Genomic DNA, 21,577 nt, shown 5'->3' with positions numbered 1-21,577 from the left:
GAGGGCCTTGAGCTTGGATATCTTTCTGGCTAATGGCTTAAACGGGGATTCCCTAAGCCAAGAGAGCAACAAGGTTAAAGTCCCACGCTGGGCATGGCAGGCAGCCAGATCTGAGGATATAATGTGTCTAGTCCTTTAAGAAACTATTGAATCATGAGGTTAGAAAAAACAAGCCACAATTTCTAGAGCAAGAAGTTGAGATGGCAGGGAGATGGACCTTTATTGATGAGTGTAACAAGCCATATTATTTCACCTTTAGTAGCCAGTCCAAAAATAAAGGGAACCAAAGCTTCTTTTGGAGAGCTATGGCTCTATAAAACATCAAATTGATTTTTTTTTTCACTTGACGAAGTAGACTGAGTCTGAGCAAGTAAGTTCAAGTGAATTCAGCCATGTAGCTTCCAAGTTATGCGGTGGAGAGACTGAAGACCGGTATGTTGTTGTCAACCACAATGTTGAGTAATGAGGTAAAGGAGCAATGGCATGGAGATCAGTGTGTCCACAGACAGTTCCAGTAACATGGTGTACCAATGTGGCCAGGATGGTGCCACCAGTACCATCATGGCTGCATCACTCCAGGTCTTGAAGACCCTGTGAACCAGAGGAACAGGAGGGAATGTGTAGAAGAGGTTGTCCTTCCATGGGAGAAGAAACATCTGCTATTGAGCCAGGGCTGTGGTTCAGGAAGGAGCAGAATTACAGGCACTTTCTGTTGCCCCATGTGGAGAACAAGTTGAGACAGGCAACTCCCCAGCTTTCGAAAATGTTAATTATGTCTGGGCAAACTGACCATTTGTGACTGTAAAAAGATCTGAGAAGGTGGTCTGCTAGCTCACCTGAGACCTGGGAAGGTAGGATGCTTCCAGAAGTATCAAGGTGTTATGTAGAATTCCCAGAGCTTGAGGGCTTCCTCACATAGGGAAGAAAAGCATGCTTTACCCTGTTTTTATATTAACATGGCTGTTGTATCATCCATCAGGACTAATATGCATTTGGCCTCAAGATGAGCCCAGAAGGCCTAGTATACCAGAAGAACTGCTTTCAGCTCTGTAAGGTTGATATGAAGCAGCAGCTCCTATGGAGATCAAAGGCCTTGTGACCTGTGCTCTCCAAGGGAAGATTCTGAACTGTCTGTTGGATTTCCCCAGGGTGGCCTGAAGCCAGAAACAATGGCACATTATGATGCCCGAGGACATGGTATGCAATGGAAAATCTGCTGAGTCCAGTGCAGCTTGCCCTCATGTCCTGGTGACAGCCCTGCCCTCATCCACCACTTCTGAAAATTCAGATTTAGAGTCTCAAAAGCCCATGATCTGATGCTATAGGGGCTAATGATCACCCAGAGCACTGGAGCCTTTTGGTGGATATATCTTCCTCCCAAAGAGGTCCAGTTTCTGTACGCCCTTAGCTTGAGGAGTAGGCCCCAACTCACCTTACTTCTCCCTCTTATTCATGGTTGCCTCAAGTTGAAACATTAAGCTAACTGTAAAAGTACTCTTAAAGCATACCACAAACTATTTATAGGCAACTATACCAGAGGAGACGAAACAGAATATTCCAACAACCCTTACTGGTGGTCAGAAGAAACTGGAAAGGCAGGTCATCGCGGTCTACATGTGGCACCATGAAGGCACAACTCCAGGGGGATCCACAGCTAATCTGACACGTACCACTAAGGCTACATCTACATGTGCCCCAAACTTCGAAATGGCCATGCAAATGGCCATTTCGAAGTTTACTAATGAAGCGCTGAAATGCATATTCAGCGCTTCATCAGCATGCGGGCGGCAGCGGCGCTTCGAAATTGACGAGCCTTGCCGCCGCGCGGCGCGTCCAGACGGGGCTCCTTTTCGAAAGGACGCCACCTTCTTCGAAGTCCCCTTATTCCCATGAGCTCATGGGAATAAGGGGACTTCGAAGTAGGTGGCGTGCTTTCGAAAAGGAGCCCCGTCTGGACGCGCCGCGCGGCGGCAAGGCTCGTCAATTTCGAAGCGCCGCTGCCGCCCGCATGCTGATGAAGCGCTGAATATGCATTTCAGCGCTTCATTAGTAAACTTCGAAATGGCCATTTGCATGGCCATTTCGAAGTTTGGGGCACGTGTAGACACAGCCTAAGAGAAAATCCTTCTTGCAACTGTGCACACGGCACACACACAACTATTTAGAATGGATATGAGCAAATACTCAAAGAAGAAACTCATTTACTGCTTCAACGTTTAAGTCAGTAAAATGGCATAATAAATGGCTGCACTTAGAAACACACACATCCCATATTTGAGGCAAAAACCCCACCAACTTCTTCAACTCACTCAATGAACCCAACACAAACAAGTTGTGCACAAGTATTTAGTTTCAAGGATTTTACAACCACTGGCAGTAGAAGCTGAAGCAAAAGAAAAGACATTAAATTAAATCAGACGAAACGCCCTTTTGAAAAACAGATTGCACTAATATTTGTTACTGGTTCATATACTTATCACTTAACTATAGAGACAAGTTGTCCTTGTATTCATGTCTCCAAATGGGCAGCCTATTTCCAGTAACAAAAAACAAATGCAATGCTCAGATAATACAATTTTGCAGTGTCTTTCACTTTTATAGATGATGCTACTGCAAGTAATTATTTTTAAAGTAGAAGAAAATATTTAACCAGGTTTATAGTAAAATAAAAATGTTTGCCTCGTAACTGTAAACGTTTAAATTGCACAGATTTTAAGCTTCTAAACAATGTAAGTTACTTACACAAGCAATGGGTTATTAAATATTAAAACTATCTTTCAGAAAAGAAGTATAGTTGGAGTTAATGAAGACATGAAACCCCAACAATGAATTTCATTGTTGTTAAACCAAGATTTTTACATGACACTGTGAGGATGTTGTTAATAAGAGGAAACCTTATGGTTATGTGTGAAGATATTGAAGAGTTCATGGCTTTTAAAGTCATATGTCCATTTCTATGGACAGATTGGATTCCAGAGTGCTAAAGTGAATCCAGGGCATATTAAGCCTTTTTACTTTGTGTGGGACTAGCTTCAGAGAGTGCGATCACAATCTAAATGGAACATTTAGTTTCCAGCCATAACTTCAAGACACTGCATTAACTTCCAAGTTAGGTTTGCAATACTCTTAGATCTCCCAAGTTAGGTTTTATTTCTGCTGTTGTAAATAGGGTATAAAATATAATGAATTACAGAATATATTCATGCATTAAACCATTATGTATTTGTTACTGTAAGATTTGTATTATAATATACCATGCTTACAGTTAAACATAAAAACGGCCATACTGGGTCAGAACAAAGGTCTATCTAGCCCAGTATCCTGTCTTTCGACAGCAGCCAATGCCAGATGCCCTAGAGGGTGTGAACAAACAAGTAATCGGCAAGTGATCCCATCCCTGTCACCCATTTCCAGCCTCTGGCTAACAGAGGCTAGGGACACAATTTGTACCCACCCTGGCTAAAATATATTGATGGACCTATCCTCCATGAATTTATCTAGCTCTTTTTGAACGCTGTTCAAGTTCTGTTCTTCGTAACATCCTGTAGCAAGGAGCTCCACAGGCTGATGTGCACTGAATGAAGAAATACTTCATTTTGTTTGTTTTATACCTGCTACTTATCAATTTCATTTGGTTACCCCTAGTTCTTGTGATATGGGAACGAATAAATAACTTTTCCTTATTCATTTTCTCCATACGTATTGTGATTTTATAAAAACTCTATAGTATTCCACCTCAGTCTGCTCTTTTCTAAGCTGAAAAGTCCCAATCAATTTTTTTCCAACAACAGAATAATAAGATTGTTGTTAAACCAAATAAAATAAAATAGAAGGGAAGCTATACAGCCAGCAGGACTCATTACAGAGTACTTCATGACTTTAGAAGTCTACATTTTTATCATGTAAAACATAAACTACTGAAGTCAGAGGCAGATCATAACTTTGTGTTTTCCATAGCATTCCGATTCTTGGAATTCATGCTAGCAGTTGAAAGAAATGTTTTAGAGAAGAGCAGTTACAAAGATGACAGATCCTTCTGTTGTGACTGACCCGAACAGAAAAAAGGAAGTACACAACAGTCAGCGAGGGAAAGAAGGGCAAGAAAAACTTCACAATATTGTTTGCAAGAAATGGAAACTGACCACATATTTTAGCTTTATATGATTTAGTACCTCTCCCATTCTCCCTTAATTTGAGATGCCCACAGTTAAGCTCTAATTCAACACAGTTTTGGGCACATGCTGAATATTAAATAATTCTTTACATATTTTGCTGAATAGGAATGGCACAGTGTGTTAGCAGCTTTGTATAAAGTTTGAGTGACACACACTTACTGCTCTCATTCTGTTTTACACTGCATTAGTTTGAAACCTATTCTAATCAATACATCAACTTTATACTTACTGAATGCAGATATTAGGCTTCAGATGCCACTGTCCCAATTCTGAACTACAGTTATCATCTGCAAGGCCTCCATCATCACTACTGTCTTCCTACAAAAACAAAATATATACAGGCAGTTATAGGCTTACTGCTTTTTAAACAGAATGCAAATTAAAATTTTATTTACTATATTTAAAGTATTTACTCAAGGCAAGGAACTCAAGTTTACAATAGTTGTCTCTTGCCCACCTCCACAAATAAATGGTAAATTTTGCATCATTGATCTTTCAGCTAACAATACTCCTTGTCAATGTCCTATTAAGAAGGCTGCAAACCTACCAGGACTGGTAACAGACTACCAGGATTGGGAATTATTACTTAACAACCCAACCCAAGGTAAAATATTCAGGTTGGTATGTTTTAAATAATGTACATTGAAATGTAAGTGACATTCATGCTGCTTATATATGCAAAGATAAATTGACTACTGAAGACTTGCTCTTCATGTTCATACTTCATTCCCCTACATCACGTTAGAGCAATTTTCAGGGCAAAAGTTTTGCCTTTATTGCAGAAGACAGAAATGTATGAGAATTCTGCCAGTGTTTATGTGTATTTAATATTGCAACATTACACAGGGATCTAGCTTTTTGAACAGAAGCTCCTTGACTATCACCAAGAAACATTTGTGTTGTAGGAAAGGAGATGTCTTGTCAAAAAATTAAAAGCAGCAGCACAGAAAAGTTATCTGAAAATCTTTTGGTGGAAACTAGCCAGCTCACAATACAATGTGTTTTTAGGCTAAAGGGGGAATTTAGGTGGCTGTTCCTTAACAGCAGTGTCATGTATACTTCACCTTCAGCTGTACCTTTAAAACGTTCTAGTGCAGTCAACTATTCTGTATTTTAGTTCTACTTATCTGTTTTTATTCCAGATTTGGCAAATTGTGACTAAAGCTGAGGCTGCCTGTACCTTTCTCCCTCCACAACCCCCAAGTCAGACTTTCTGCCCAACCATCCATTTTATGGGCTTCTTAATCATCTGCTCTAAGCAAAGCTTCCCTTTTCTTTGAGGACTTTGGGAGTGTAAAAGAACAATAAGCTGTCTGTTTGGGTAAAGGCTTGAAACAGACCCCAATCCAATCATGAGTTGGGAGAGATGAGTTTAGTCTACCTGTAATAGCAATTTAGGTGTCAGTCCAGATATGAGGTTTTGAACACAAAAATCACACAAATGCAAACCTTGAAAAAAAATTACTCAGTATGTTGGGCTCGGTGGGAAGAATGCTGCTTCAGAGAACTCCAGTCCCAAGATATAATGTATTCAGGGTTTCCCCCGCCCCAAGAGACAGATAAATGGTTGAACAGAAGAATCCTATTACTTAGGTGAAGGTCTCTGATCCTTTGATTTTACATGAAGACCTGCACCAGAACTGGTTCTGTTCTTATGGCCTCTTACAGGAAGATAACTTCGAGTAAGATAGAAAACACCAGAAAAATACCCTCCCTACCTCCCAGGAATACAAAAAAAACCAACAGGCCTATAATGGGTTTGTAAAAGCCATATTCCACCACCTAAGACTCCAAGTTTTTTTAAATCCCAGTGTCTTCTTTTGATCCTCTGATTTGCCAATGGAGAGTGAAAGAGAACAAACTTAAAAGCCCTATGTAAACTTGAATTTATTGAAACAAGAGGCTAACATCTGCCTATAAAGTCTGTCAATTGCCAAGGAATGGCATTTAGAGAACAGCAAGTGGATTATTCCAGGACCTGCTATGAAGACAAAAGCAGAGGAACTGAGGAGTAGTGACTTATATCCTCTTATCAATAAGAAAATATGCACAAAGAATAGCGCATGATCTATACAGCAGATTCTTACTGGGCCAATTGCATGGAAGAGTGTATTGTTCATCTTCTAGTAGCTCACATGGAAGTACAGTTCTAACACTGAGCAACATATGATCTAGTTATACCTTTACTAGTATCAAATCTAGGTTTCACACAGTACACTACCTGCATATAAGTGTTTAAACCTTCCAACAATATTATGTTTGTTCTTCAGAAAGGGGCACCATAGTACACAGTATGTACGCAGTGCTGTTAAATTCTTTACCTGGTTATCCTGATCTTCAGAAAAATCTATAAGCTCATCTTCATTTAGTTTACTGCCATCAGTGGAGTCTTCGCTATAGTTCAGCCTGATTTTGTGCAAGCCATCTGTATTAAACACAGATACCCATCCATTTAAAATCAAAATATCACAATTTTTATAACCTCATAATGGACTAAGAAAACTGTTTTTTTTTTTTTTACAAACAGCAAGTCAAAAAGTGCTTTGCTTTTCAAATCCTTTTTCTGTAACATCATATATATTAAGAATCCTAAGACCTAGACCAAAAATAGTGAAACTAAGCTACATTTGTTCACATCACTTGTAAAATACTGCTTTGCAAATTACTTCATTAAAACTTCACAATTCCAAAGGAAATTTACAGACATTAGTCTCAGAGCCCTTGTGAAGGAGGTAAATACTAATGTGTTACAGATGAGAAAACAGAAAAATTAAGTAATTTGGTGGCTAATAACAGCATTACAGCTTAGTTCTTCTCCATGAAACCTTTGCCCTAATGTACGCAATGTTTTCCCACACAAATGAGTTACACTTTCTGTGCTTTAACTCCTGCATATATCAAAACAAGACCAATAAGTCTTTTTCCTTTGGCAGGAACAAAGCACTTATAAAGTGTGGGTTAAAAATTATTAGTCCTATTTTACAAATGACTTAACCAAGACTTAGTTTTGAAGTAATTTGCCTAGAGGTCTGCAACCTGTGGCTCTGGAGCCACATGCAGCTCTTTAAAGCCTTTTTTGTGGCTCCTGATGCTAGAAGTGCAAATTAAAACAAAACAAAAAACAAAACAAAAACTTCCTGATTATTTTCAATAAATGGTGAATGTCTAAAAGCCCAATAATGAACAACTTATCTAAATAGCAAACAATATGTGATCTCAAAACATTGGATAACTCCCCCTTTAATATGTACAGTGCATTGTGGGATACGATACTGTATCTGTGTTTTGATCATGTTGCTAATAAGGTCTTGATTTTGAAAAGAAAAAGGAAGCTTGCAGCATTGCTGCTGTGAAGGGCAAAATGCATTTTAAGAAAGAAAACAAATTAAGCATGAAGTAAAAGTGGTATAATTAAAGTAGGCTCAGGAGTGAAAGTCAGGAAGGTAGTAATACAAACACACATATGTAAAGTCTGACGAAAAGTTTATGAATGTCCTGTAGTAAACGTGCAATCACATTACAAATCATTGTGTGCGTGCTTTTCTTAAAACACGCATTACAAAAAGTATGGTTTGCTGTTATTTATGAAGTACTATGTCATATCCATCTCATATTCACATGCACTGTGGCTCCTGAATTAGTGAGTTTTTAACAAATGCAAAAAAGCTCTTCTTGCTATTCTGGTTGCTGACCACTGGTCTACAGAATACAGGTCAGGACTCATTCCCTTAACCCAAATAGATATTTTAAAGATGAAAGCAAAACAGAAGGAAGGAGTATATTTTCACACAACCTGTTCCCCCTTTCGACCCAAATACTAGTATGACAGAGTTGGAGTAATTCAGAAAACTAGGTTTTTACACTATGCTTTTGCTGCCAACCCCACACATTTTAAAATCTCCGTGTTTTATAGGAGTCAAATATATTTAAGTTTTTTTTTTTTTTGTTTGTTTTTTAAATTTGTGTTCTTTCTGAACCTTTGGAATACACTTTTTTTCATGTTTTCAAATTTCTCTGTAAGATAGAGAAACTATGAACTTTAGTTAAAAAAAAGAAAGCCGATAGTCTCATACAATCTTATTTCTAACTGTTGGGGTGTGAAGAAAAATATCACTCACCATAAGTGCTGATTAAATTGAGAGCTAGAAACACCAGGTATATATTTAAATAGCTCTTTACCTATATCCAGTGCATCTAGGGGTTTAACTTAAAAGTTTACAATATGACTTTTCTATGGCATGGGTACCAGGTGGGTAAAGAGCAGAAAAATTGTATAACATACAACAGAAACTCAGAGTTACAAACACCTCAGCAATGGAGGTTGTTTGTAACTCAAATTATAACCCTGAACTGAGCAAAGCACAAGGCGAATGTTATGGATATCATATTTCAGCTGTAAATGATTAGCCACTGCGAGCTATCTCACAAATCACAACTAACGAACTATTACAAAAATTGCATTTCCTTCTCCCTCTCATAACTCAGACACTTGACACATATTTTGTTCATTTTTTTCAAAAAAAGTTTCACTTTTTAGGCAGACATAAAGCACGGAAAATTCAGCCACAATGGCTAAAATTAGGAAAATTACTAGCATATGAACAGGAAGTCATTCTAGACTTAACTACAACACCCGCTACATGCCCCAGCTATCATAATTTTACCACTATTAGAGCATTTTGAAATATTATTTCCTTTAAATAAGAAAGATGAAGGTGCAGATATTTTGCATAAGTTTGGTAAAAACCTCATGTAAAAAACGTCTCCACATGTTAAAATTTAAGTTCTGAGAACACAGGTAAAATTTTCACAAGCACCTACATGATTTATGGCACTCAAGTCCCATTTTCAAAAGTGACTTAGGCACTGAAGTCCACAATGATCTTAGAGAAATGACAGGCATCAAACATGTAATGATACATTTTGATGTACGTCTTCCTTCCTTTTCCCTTTCTGTTATCATGCTGACAAAAGAGCTGAAGGAGTTTCTTGCTTGAAACAGAAAAGAAAAATGGAAAAAAGCTGCACAACTGCAGCAACTGCGCATGAAGTTTTTTTTACAAATCAAACTTTAATGAAACTTTGATATTTCATACACATGTATATTTACAGACTAACAATTTATATTCCTTATTTAATTTTTCAAGGTTCCATATCTCCTTTTAAACTCCTTCATCCACATAATTAAGCCTGCATACCAAGATCAAACCAAAAAATGATCCCTGTACTACCTTTTGAAACATGTCTCACAATTCAAACACATTTGCAATTATTATACTATTTCTGGAAACTAAGTGAAGGTTTTGAGCCATTCTTAGCCAAGACAATACAGTAACATTTCATTATAGGATTAATGGCTTTACTAACATTCAATTGTATTGTATTATGTTTACTGCATTATCACCATGCACTAAATCTGTCATACTATCAGAACGCTCAAGGGGCCAATTCTGCGAAGATTTATTAATGTGTTGAACTTTGCTCATGGTGAATAGCCCAAATGATGTCCACGGAACTAATCACATTGAAAAATTTTGAGTCACAAGAGCCAAAATTCATCCACAAAGATTTCTAGTTCAACAGTGCGCAGACTTGTGCACTTACTCAGTTCCCTGCCACTGTATGAGCCTCAGGCACTTTTCCTCTGACACTCTTCTGTTCTCCATCCGTGGCACACAATAGTTCAGTCTCCTGAGGGCTGTAATACTTTGATTTAATACTGATTGTTAAGCTTAGTATGTTAAGTGTGCTGGATGCTACTGACAGTCAGTGATGAAGTGGGATGTCAGACTAGCCAATCCAGCAGTTCCTTTTGGCCTTAAACTCTATGACAAGAAAGAGCACAAGGAACCTTACTCCAACCACTCATGTGCCTTTATCTCATACAGTGGCAGTTCTTAAACTCCCCTTAGTGCAAGTGCTATTCCAGATAAGCGCTGCCGCTGATAGCAGCCTGCACAGAAAAACTGGGCAGTGGCGCTTGCCCTATGCAGGGGAAGCGCACACTAAGGGCACCCACTAAGGGGTGGCACAGTGATGACACTACATTTTTTTCCATGTCTGTTTCTTTATAAGTGCAGAATATTACATACTTTACCTCACTACATTTAAAAGAATGTAAAAGGTTGCAAAACCCAATACTCAAACACTAGAAAACACCAGAAATAAGGCTGCAAGTGCAATTCAATATGGCCCCATGTGCATACTGTGATGCAATCTTTAATGTTCATGGTCACAAACTCTTTGTTTCCACAGAACGGGATGAATGATGTTCAGCAAATGATTTGGGTTGTGTAACAAACTGGGCTGTTGATTTTTAACCCCTGTTTGTAGCAGAAGTTGGTAGATCTGAATGAAGCCAGGGACTACAGAAAAAGCAAGGATGGTCTCAAGGTAAAGCTACTTGACTGACTCAGAGAAACAATGTTTTACTCCAGGCTTTACCACAGATTCTTATGTGATGCTAGGGCATGTCAAGAACATCCAAATATTCATAGGCAACCACGAGTTAAAACTTCCTTTATTTTCTGGGTGCCCAACCAGAGCTATGGTGCTCTCAATGGCAACTAAAGTCCACGGGAGCTGCAGATGCACAGCACCTCTAAAAAAACATTAGGCTGGAGGTGTCATGCTAGTCAGCCAATCACTATGATATCCAGAAACTGGAGAATATCTTTGAAAAAGGTCATCTTAACCTGTCTGTGCCCATCTTTGAAATGGTAAAAGACCCCCTAATTTAAAGGGATGCTGTAAAGTTAAATACATTATTCTTTATGAAACATCCATTCAACAGCACTAAGTACCACAAAAAGTCCATCAGTAAATGTCTCCCTTATTCATGCTTGGATTAGATAATGTGTGGTAAGGCAGATATTGTGGTTTGGCCTCATTTACCTTATTTCCTGAGTTTTCCCATCTTGTGCAATGAAGGCAGAAAAAATGTATGGGAAACTGTATAATACTATACACGTACAAGAGACAAGAACTATGGTTCCACAGCTAAGACACCTTTCTTTTGATAACATGAACTCTAAGAATCTTTCATACTAAAGTACATCAAACTAGATTTTTAAAATACGTACCCATAGGTTGTACAGTAGTAATATATTCGCTCTGCATGCCATTCTCATCTGTAGTCCTATGATCAAGCTTATGACATGCAGATTCCAATGTCTTAGGTTCTTCCGAATCATTGTCTATCTGATTTACTTTTTTAATGCCACTTTTTCCCCTACAAGGGCTTCTTCTACAGTATATGGACTCACTGTCCTCAGTTTCACTGTTTGTGTCAGTTAAAGCTGCAGGAAGCTTTTTGTTCAGTGTCGTCTTTACCGCAGACTTGGAAGGAGAGTTTTGTGATGACAAATCCAACTCATTTGGCAAAGGAGATGGAGTGTTGCTCTCTCTCTCTGAACAGGATGCTTTTATCTGCATTTGGGCGCTTTCGTGGTAGTGTGGATTTGGTTGATATCTGGGTTTTTCTAAACCAGGAAAACAGATGACAGCCAAAAACCAATGAGCACTGGAGGGGGAAAAAACAAAAAAAAAAAAAGGTAAGTTTAGTAATACATTTATATTGATTTAACACTTGAAGTTATCAGAAATAAAGTGGCAAAAACTGGAGTTAGCTGTGACTTCTGAGTATGGGAGCGGGTTTTTTTTTCCCCCATTTTCCTGAACAGATTTGCTTTAACAATCCATAATGTTCTCCGAAGGCAGAATTGTTCCATGTACTGAGCTAGCCACCACCAAACTCATTAGTAGGACACTCACTATTTCCTTCATAGAATCATAGGGCTGGAAGGGACCTCAGGAGGTCATCTAGTCTAGCCCCCTGCTTCAAGCAGGATCAACCCCCACTAAGTCATCCCAGCCAGGACCTTGTCCAGCCGGGACTTAAAAACCTCAAGGGATGGAGAATCCACCACCTCTTCAGGCAACATATTCCAATGCTTCACCACCCGCCTGGTGGAGTAGTTTTTCCTAATATCTAACCTACACCTCTCCCTCTTCAACTTCTGACCATTACTCCTTGTTCTGCCATCTGACACTACTGAGAACAGTTTCTCGCCCTCCTCTTTAGAGCTCCCCTTCAGGAAGTTGAAGGCTGCTATTAAATCACCCATAAGTCTTCTCTTCTGTAAACTAAACAAGCCCAAATCCCTCAGCCTATCCTCATAGTTCTTGTGCTACAGCCCCTTAACCATTTTTGTTGCCCTTCGCTGAACCTGCTCCAGTACATCCACATCCTTTTTATACTGGGGGGCCCAAAACTGGACACAATATTCCAGATATGGCCTCACCAGTGCCGAATAAAGAGGAATAACTACTTCTCTAGATCTGCTCGAAATGCTCCTCCGAATGCACCCTTGTATACTGTTAGCATTCTTGGCTACAGGGGCACACTGTTTACTCATATCCAGCCTTTCAGCCACCATCACCCCTAGGTCTCTTTCCGTTGTACTGCTGCTGAGCCAGTCAGTCCCCAGCCTATAACAGTGCTTGGGATTCTTCCACCCCAGTTGCAGGACTCTACACTTCTCCTTGTTGAACTGCATCAGATTTCTTTTGGCACAGTCCGCCATTTTATCCAGATCAACTAACTCCTTGTTCATAACTTCTTTTCCTCCTCTGAAGTGTAAATATATGTTTCCTCAGTTTTTTCCCTCTGCCAGTGTGGAATGATTTACAGAGCTGATATTTTACAGCTCCATCTCGTTATATTTCCTGGAAGTTCAGTGCTTGCAGCCCAGCTTGCATATTCAGTCAGTCAGTCTTGACTGTTGCTTGCATAGCTCCTTCTCCCTAAACTTTTCAAGAGTGAGTATGATCCCCAACAGCTCTTCCAGTATCATATAGTTTCTGGCTGAGAAAAACAGAGCAGGGAGCAATGGGTAATGCTACTGCCGCCACCACTACTTATGAAGCCATAGTGGAAGACAGTTTTCACTTCCTCCATGCCAGCATCAAAAATAATGAAAAATAAAAATAAAACAACCCCCAAACATATCTTGTCACATGAGATTCAAATGTCTGCTTCTTACACAGCAGGTGTCCCTTTGGTATTACAAGTTTGAGTGAGAGCCTGAACCTCCCCACACGGAACGACAGCAAATTAAAGAGACTGGGAGGAGGTGGTGGTGGGATGATTTAACCAAGTGCTCCAGGAGATATTGTAACACAAGAAAGCAAAGCCCAACATTACACCACACAGATCCAGCCATAGCTAAAGAGTTTGAATGAGTGGCTTTTCCTGAGGAAAAATTGACTTTGGGTAAAGTTTTCAAAAGCAGATAAGCGCCATGGGAGTTTAAGGGCCACTAACTTGGGCACTCGGTCATATAAGTATCATTTAAAGCCAACAGCACTTAGGCTCTCTTTTAGTTCCTTTTTTTGTATTGTACCCCATTTCTTATCCCTTCCAGAACTTATTAGATGCACAACCATAAGCTTTTTATTTGCAGACACTATGCCAAACTCCATTATTGCATTTGTCAAGTGTGGTTTCTGTATGTTATTAAATGTATAGTTGAACTAGTTGAAACAATAGTGAAAAATAAAATTGTCAGGCACGCAGAAGAACATATTTTGATGGGCAAAAGTCAACATGGTTTCTGCAGAGGGAAATCATGTCTTACTAATCTGTTAGAGCTCTTTGAAGGGGTTAACAAACATGTAGACAGGGGAGATCCAGTGGATATAGTATACTTATATTTCCAGAAAGCCTTTGAAAAGGTACCTCATCAAAGGCTCTTATGTAAATTAAGCTGTCACAGGATAAGAGGGAAAGTCCTTTCATGTACTGAAAACTGGTTAAAAGACTAGCAACACAGGGTAGGCATAAATGGTAAATTTTCCGAATGGAGGGGGTAACTAGTGGTGTCCCCCAAGGGTTAGTCCTAGGACCAATCCTGTTCAATTTATTCATAAATGATCTGGAGACGGGGGTGAGCAGTGAGGTGGCAAAGTTTGCAGATGACACTAAACTGTTCAAGATAGTCAAGACAAAGGCAGACCGTGAAGAACTTCAAAAAGATCTCATGAAACTGAGTGATTGGGCAACAAAACGGCAAATGAAATTTAATGTGGATAACTGTAAGGTAATGCACATTGGAAAAAATAACCCCAACTATACTTACAATATGATGGGGGCTAATTTAGCTATAATGAGTCAGGAAAGAGATCTTGGAGTTATCGCGGATAGTTCCTTGAAAACATCCATGCAGTGTGCAGAGGCAATCAAAAAGGCAAACAGGATGTTAGGTATTATTAAAAAAAGGGATAGAAAATAAGACAAGGAGTACCTTACAGCCCCTATATAAATCTATGGTACGCCCACATCTTGAATACTGTTCACAGATGTGGTCTCCTCACCTAAAAAAAGATATCCTGGCACTGGAAAAGGTTCAGAAAAGGGCAACTAGAATGATTAGAAGCTTGGAACAGGTCCTGTATGAGGAGAGGTGAAAAAGATTGGGACTTTTCAGTTTAGAAAAGAGGAGGCTGAGGGGAGACATGATAGAGGTATATAAAATTATGACAGGTGTGGAGAGGGTGAATAAGGAGAAGTTATTTACTTGCGCCCATAATACAAGAACTAGAGGACACCAAATGAAATTAATGGGTAGCAGGTTTAAAACCAATAAAAGAAAGTTCTTCTGCACTCAGCGCACAGTTAACCTGTGGAACTCCCTGCCAGAGAAGACTGTGAAGGCTAGGACTATAACAGAGGGGAAAGTGATCAAAAGTAGCCAACATGGATTCAGCAGGTGCAAGTCCTGCCTGACCAATCTGATTAGCTCCTATGACAAGGTAATAAGTTCTGTGGACATGGGGAAGTCAGTGGATGTGATATACCTTGACTTCAGCAAGGCTTTTGATACGGTCTCCCACAACATTCTTGTCCATAAGTTAAGGAAATATGGATTGGATCCTTGGACTATAAGATGGATAGAAAGCTGGCTTGACGGTCAGGCCCAACAGGTAGTGGTCAATGGCTTAACATCTGGATGGCAGTCTGTTTCAAGCAGAGTGCCGCAAGGCTTGGTTCTGGGGCCGGTGTTATTCAACATCTTTATTAATGACCTGGATGAAGGACTGGGTTGCACCCTCAGCAAGTCAGCGGATGACACAAAACTAGGGGGAGAGGTAGATACGTTAGAGAGTACAGAGAGAATCCAGAGTGACCAGGAGAAATTGGAGGACTGGGCCAAAAGAAATCTGATGTGGTTCAATAAGGAGGAGTGTAGAGTCCTGCACCTGGGGCGGAAGAATCCCAAACATTGTTACAGACTGGGGACCGACTGGCTCAGCAGAAACACGACGGAAAGGGACCTAGGGGTTATGGTGGATAAAAGGCTGGATACGAGTAAACAGTGTGTCCTTGTAGGCAAGAAAGCTAACGGCATACTGGGGTGCATTAGGAGGAGCATTTCGAGCAGATCTAGAGAAGTAGTTATTCCTCTTTATTCGGCACTGGTGAGGCCACATCTGGAATATTGTGTTCAGTTTTGGGCCCCCAGTACAAAACGGATGTGGATTTGCTGGAGCAGGTTCAGCGAAGGGCAACAAAAATGATTAAGGGTCTGGAGCACAAGAACTATGAGGATAGGCTGAGGGATTTGGGCTTGTTTAGTTTACAGAAGAGAATACTTATAGGTGATTTAATAGCTGCCTTCAACTTCCTGAAGGGGAGCTCTAAAAAGGAGGGCGAGAAACTGTTCTCAGTAGTGTCAGATGGCAGAACAAGGAGTAATGGTCAGAAGTTGAAGAGGGAGAGGTGTAGGTTAGATATTAGGAAAAACTACGTCACCAGGAGGGTGGTGAAGCATTGGAATGCGTTGCCTAGAGAGGTGGTGGATTCTCCATCCCTTGAGGTTTTTAAGTCCCGGCTGGACAAGGTCCTGGTTGGGATGACTTAGTGGGGGTTGATCCTGCTTGAAGCAGGGGGCTGGACTAGATGACCTTCTGAGGTCTCTTCCAGCCCTGTGATTCCGTGAACAGAATTTAAGAAAGAGCTAGATAAATTCATGGAGGTTAGGTCCATAAAAGGCTATTAGCCAAGGGTAGGAATGGGGTGCCTGGCCTCTGATTGTCAAGAGGCTGGAGATGGATGGCAGGAGACAAAATGCTTCATCACTGTCTTCGGTCCACCTCCCCTGGGGCACCTGGCACTGGCCACTGTCGGCAGACAGGCTACTGGGCTGGATGGACCTTTGGTCTGACCCAGTTAAGGCCATTCTTATGTTCTTATACTCTATCACCTCTGTAAACAGGCGGTTACTGAATGCAAACATCATCAGTGTGATTTGATTCCAAGCTGTGTCTATAGATCATTAACAACACAGGCAAGTTCTGAATACCAAGAAATTCAATAATTTTTCCCCCAGTCTTTTCTATTCCCTTTCTTCTAACCTTGAGACTACAGTCAGGGTCCCTGTATTATTTTCAGGGATCGGATGCAATCACGGGAGGAGAAACACTCAGTGGATGGCCAGTTGAGAATTCAGCTGCAGAAGAAAGATTTCTGTAAAGATTTTCGCCATCTCTTGGGAGGCAAATGCAATGTGGGAAGATGATCTCAAAGACCAGTGAGCATACCCAGAATGCTATGGGGATGAGGGAACCATGGGATAGGTTCCCACAATACACTATGGCAACAGTTGATGCTTGCTAATTGTGTGGGGCATCAATAAGTTGACTTTGTGAGGAGTATGTGGAAAGGTGAGGATGGTCAAATTTGAGCTTATAAATTCCAGAATTACAAAATTGACATTAATATATTCAAATTCATCTTGTAGTGTAGACGCAGCCAAAGACAGTGGTCTCAACTGGTAAAGATTTGCAGATTTCAAGAAAGTTTAGATAAAAATAACTTCTCTGTTTTAGGTTACTGCTTTGCCTGGTCTACAGACAAAATGGTGCTGTTTTCATAATTCTGGTAAAAAAGCAGTAATACTCCCTTTCGGTGGATGCATTTGAGTAGATGCACTTAATAGCTGGATAGTTTATTTCTGTACAGGAAGGGTAATAAAACATACCTGTATCAGCACTTTCATACTAGTAGATAGAGTTTTACATTTGGAATTAAAGTCTGGGCACTACCAAATTCACAGCCATGTAAAATATCACAAACTGTGCAATCTGCCTTTTTGCATTTCTCAAATTGGGGGCCTGCCCCAAAAGGGAGTTGTGGGGAAACTGCAAGCTTATTTTAGGAGCATCAAGGTATTTTCACCTTACTTTTGTGCTGTCTTCAGAGCTGGGTAATTAGAAAGCAGTGGTTGTAATGTTGCAGTGTCCCAATTCTGAAGTCAGCAACCCACCAGCAGCAATGCAGAAGTAAGGGTGGGAATACCATATTCATTTCACCCTTACTTCTGCTTTCAGTGATGGACATCCAGAGAGCAGCTGTTAAGGTCCCAGCACTGCAGGCAGCAGCACAGAGGTAACAGTGGCAATACCATACCATCCTTACTTCTGTGATCTGTCTGCTGGTACTTCTGCCTTCAGAGCTGGACTCCTAGCTAGCAGCTACTTGCTCTCCAACTACCCAGCTCCGAAGACACTGCCGCCACCAACAGCAGCACAGAAGACAGGGTGGCAGTTCTGCAGCTCCCCCCTACAAAAACCTTGCAACCCTCACACAAATCCTTTCTGGGTCAGAACCCTATAATTACAACACCCTGAAATTTTACATTTAAATAGCTGAAATAAGGAAATTTACCATTTTTAAAATCAAGACAGCTAAAATGACCAAAATGGACCATAAATTTGGTAGGGGCCTAGCTATAATAATATAACTATATTACTTTAAAAAAAGAAATCACGCCTGCATAGTTATGGCAGTATAAAAACTGCGTAGTGACTAGTTTGTAATGAATAGCAGTGAGGACACTGGAAGAGTAGAAGAGATCCTTGACTCCATGCCCCTAGATGGTGTGTGCTAGGAAACTGCTCTAACTGCACAATCAGCTTGTGACCAAACTTCAGTATGATTTAAGCCATGAAGCAGAATGAAATGCATTTGCTATTCAATAGCCAACAGACATTATAGCCTGGCATATGAAACAGAAATCATACAAGTACATAACTGGGCTAAGATGCTCTAGCTTGTTGCAATGAAGTTCTCCCTTTACATTTTCTGTACTTCAGTGTTTGACTTCTAAAATTACTTGACTACAATTTTAGATACAAATACGTGGCATGACTTAGCAAGCCACTGTGAGTAGCTTCCCAGAAACTTTGGCCTTGAAACAAACCACACAGCCTCAAGTGGAAGACAGCTAGAGAGAGCTGCATACTTGACAGACTGGAGCAAGGCTGGAAGAACCAGGAGGCAAAGAGTTCTAGTGGAACTGCTGTGACAGCACAATCAGAGCAAAGAGGACACTTGCAGAGACTGGAAGGCGCAAATAGAAGTGACTTCCGCTGTCGCCTGAGACAGAACTTGCCAGTTTCACATTTATACCAACGACTTATGAACCCATACATCTCTTCCCGCAATTTATGAGCCCGCAAAACTAACTCTCATCAGTAAAAATAAACAAAAGGTCACACACCTTATGCAGGTATAATTTCTCTATTCTGGCACGCTCTCGTCTGGCAATATCCATAATCTGGCATGATTTTAGTCAGTCAGATGTCCACTTATCATGGGTGCAGCCAAGAGTCTGGCCATCCAATAGTTTTACAGCCACCAGTTTTCTCTCAGTGTTCTGTGCTGTTATTTAGCTCTAATTTACCCCTAAATGTCCTCTAAGAGCCTAGTGAGCAGTGGAAGTGTCGGTAATGCTGCTAGACAATACTGATCTCCTGTGATTTGGCAAATTCTCTGGTTTGGAACTGGTGAGGTCCTGAGGTTGCCAGACTAGAGAGGTTCAGTCTGTACAGAAGTCCTCACATCTTCAGAGTACTCCTCCAGCTGAACAATCTTCACTGTCAACTCCAGATATTCTTAATAGGTCCTGTGAGCCCAGCTTTGTCTCTAGCGCCTCTTGGTTTTCAAATTTCTCTTGCCTTTGACTCAACCATCCTAGTGGTGTCCTTTCATTCAGATCCTTACAAGCCTTATCCTGGGTGTGTAGATGCTGTCCAATAGTACAACAGACCCCTGACTTACTTGGGGGTTGTGTTCTCGCAACCCCTGCATAAGTCAACATTTCCTGCACAAACTGAGGGAGCCAGAAACTGAGCAGGGTGCCAGCCCTGGTCAGTTTCCTGGCTCCAGCGAGTGGAGGGAAACTGGGGACCAGGTGGCAGCTGGGCTGGTACCCTCTTTAGTTTCCCCACTCCTGTTGGGGGAAGCTGAGAGCCTGACTCTCTGCTGCCACCACTGACATGAGCAGGTGCAGCCCCTGAAAGGAACGGGGAAACCTCTCCTGTCAAGGGCAGCAGGAGTTTCCCCACTCCAGTAGGGGCGGCAGCTGCATTAACCCAAGACATGTACAACTCGGTTGCACGTACCTTGGGGGTTTACTGTACTTCTGACTCCACAAATGGACACAGGGACTAGTTCATTAAAGATACTTTTTCACATATGCCCCAGAGAGCATGTCACTTTGGCCCACACGAGACTAGATCTTTAATGTTTTCATTTTTAACTTGTTCTCAGAAACAAAGTAAACAATACTTGGCTTTTCAGGGACAATGGTCTATCAAATTAGAGTTTCAGCTGCAACAACCCAGATTCTCTCCAGTGCCCAGACATCTGCATTGAACAAGCTGGCAGAGCGCTTGTAGGATGGCTTCTTGCAAGATATGTTTCACAATCAGCTAGGGCTACGCTAATGGTAACTTGCCTTTATCAGAGAAAGTGTGAGATTGTCTGTGGGCCAGTCAGAATAGGTTACACATAGGTATGTTACAGGTTTGTCAGAGGTCCACATTTCTCCAGAGAGTCATTAAAAGGCCTTGTCTACACTTCTTCAAAGTTCTGTGCAAAATAATGCTCAACTAAGCCATAAGCATATTTCTAGACATTGAAGTATTATTCACACTTTATAACTGTGAAAATAGTATGAGAGAGAGAGATTTAGGCTACGTCTACATTACATGATAAAGTCAAATTTAAGGCAGCTTGATTTCACAATATCAATGTCTTCATTGTAAATACTATTAGCTCAATTTTAGGCAGCACTAAGGTCAATATCATAACATCTTTGAAAGCAGCTGGGAGTAGCATCAAGTTCAAATTTAAAAGTTTGAATTAAGGCTATTGTGATAACACCATGTCTATTGATAGACTTTATTAGCCTCCAGAAGCATCTTGTATGCATCCCACAATGTCCCACAGTCCTCCACTCTGGCCACTTCCATCTCCACTGCTCTCCAGGTGTGCAGGAATTAGTTAACAGTTAACCAACAAATTGGAATTTGGCACCAGGAAGCCCATGGCTGTGGGCACGTTTGTATGAGAGGCTGAGAAATTTCCTTCTTTCTTTGCCAACAGCACAGCTGTGGGATCATACTTGTACATGAGGCTGAAAGCTTCTTTCTTTCCTGTCAGTGCTGTGAGCACATCTACCCATTAAAATTAGCCCCAACACAGGAGTTTGTGGCTCTGTGTCTACCACTGCAAGCTGAACAATGGGATTTTTTTTACTTTTTTTTTCAGTGCTGGCACCATCTTGTAGGAGGCTGAGAAACTTCTTTTCTGTGTCAAGTATCGGAGGGGTAGCCGTGTTAGTCTGGATCTGTAACAGCAACGAAGGGTCCTGTGGCACCTTATAGACTAACAGAAAAGTTTTGAGCATGAGCTTTCGTGAGCACAGACTCACTTCATCAGATTCTTTTCTGTGGTTTACATATGGGCACAAGCCCTCTCCCTCCCCCACAGGCACCATGCAGTCACGTCCTTCCTGCACACAACCACATCATGTGGCTAGCTTCCAATCCAATGAAAGGATGTGTCTGCTGTTCAGTATGGACCATGTCGCCAGGCAGCACCATGTCCTGGCTTGCGCGTGGTGAGGACTCCAAACGCAGGAAAGATTTTCGGGGTCTTGCTGCTGCCTGGGGAAAGTCTCCTCCAGCAGCTAAAATTTTCAGGGGCTTCCTGCCACTGGGTGTGGGTGTCTCTCTCTCTCTCCGCCTCTGCTGGCAGCTAAGAATTTTGGGGGCTTGCTGCTGCCAGGGAGACCATGTCAACTGGCTCTGCAGCCACAGACCCCACACCCCTCAGCCCCCAAAGATTTTCGAGGGCTTGCTGACACCAGGGAAGACTATGTCAATTGACTCTGTAGCCAGACTCCACACCCCCTTATGGAGATGAGGGGGGCCAGCCCCTACACAGTCAACCAGGTCTGCCCCCCTGCCTGAGCAATACTGCTTGTTAAAATTTGGCGAGCACCATCCCCTGCATTGGACAACTCTGTGTAGTGAAGTGTGAAGCCAAACATTTT

General features: G+C 41.1%; 1 protein-coding gene across 4 annotated transcripts in view; it reads right to left on the bottom strand.

Moving 5' to 3' along the window:
- SENP6 (SUMO specific peptidase 6) overlaps nucleotides 1–21,577 on the bottom strand; it is a 157,296-nt gene that overhangs the window by 8,579 nt on the left and 127,140 nt on the right. For all 4 annotated transcript variants that reach the window (XM_074990984.1, XM_074990986.1, XM_074990985.1 and 1 more), the window contains 3 exons: nucleotides 11,258–11,697; nucleotides 6,497–6,600; nucleotides 4,405–4,493 (listed from right to left, as the gene is read on the bottom strand). In XM_074990984.1, the coding sequence (XP_074847085.1) occupies nucleotides 4,405–4,493; nucleotides 6,497–6,600; nucleotides 11,258–11,697 (633 nt within the window). The remainder of the gene's footprint in view (nucleotides 1–4,404; nucleotides 4,494–6,496; nucleotides 6,601–11,257; nucleotides 11,698–21,577) is intronic.

Source organism: Carettochelys insculpta, chromosome 3 (assembly GCF_033958435.1).
Source record: "Carettochelys insculpta isolate YL-2023 chromosome 3, ASM3395843v1, whole genome shotgun sequence".
Classification (NCBI taxonomy): Eukaryota; Metazoa; Chordata; order Testudines; family Carettochelyidae; genus Carettochelys; species Carettochelys insculpta.
Note: the sequence above shows the minus strand (reverse complement) of the source record. Positions and strands in the feature narration are given on the sequence as shown.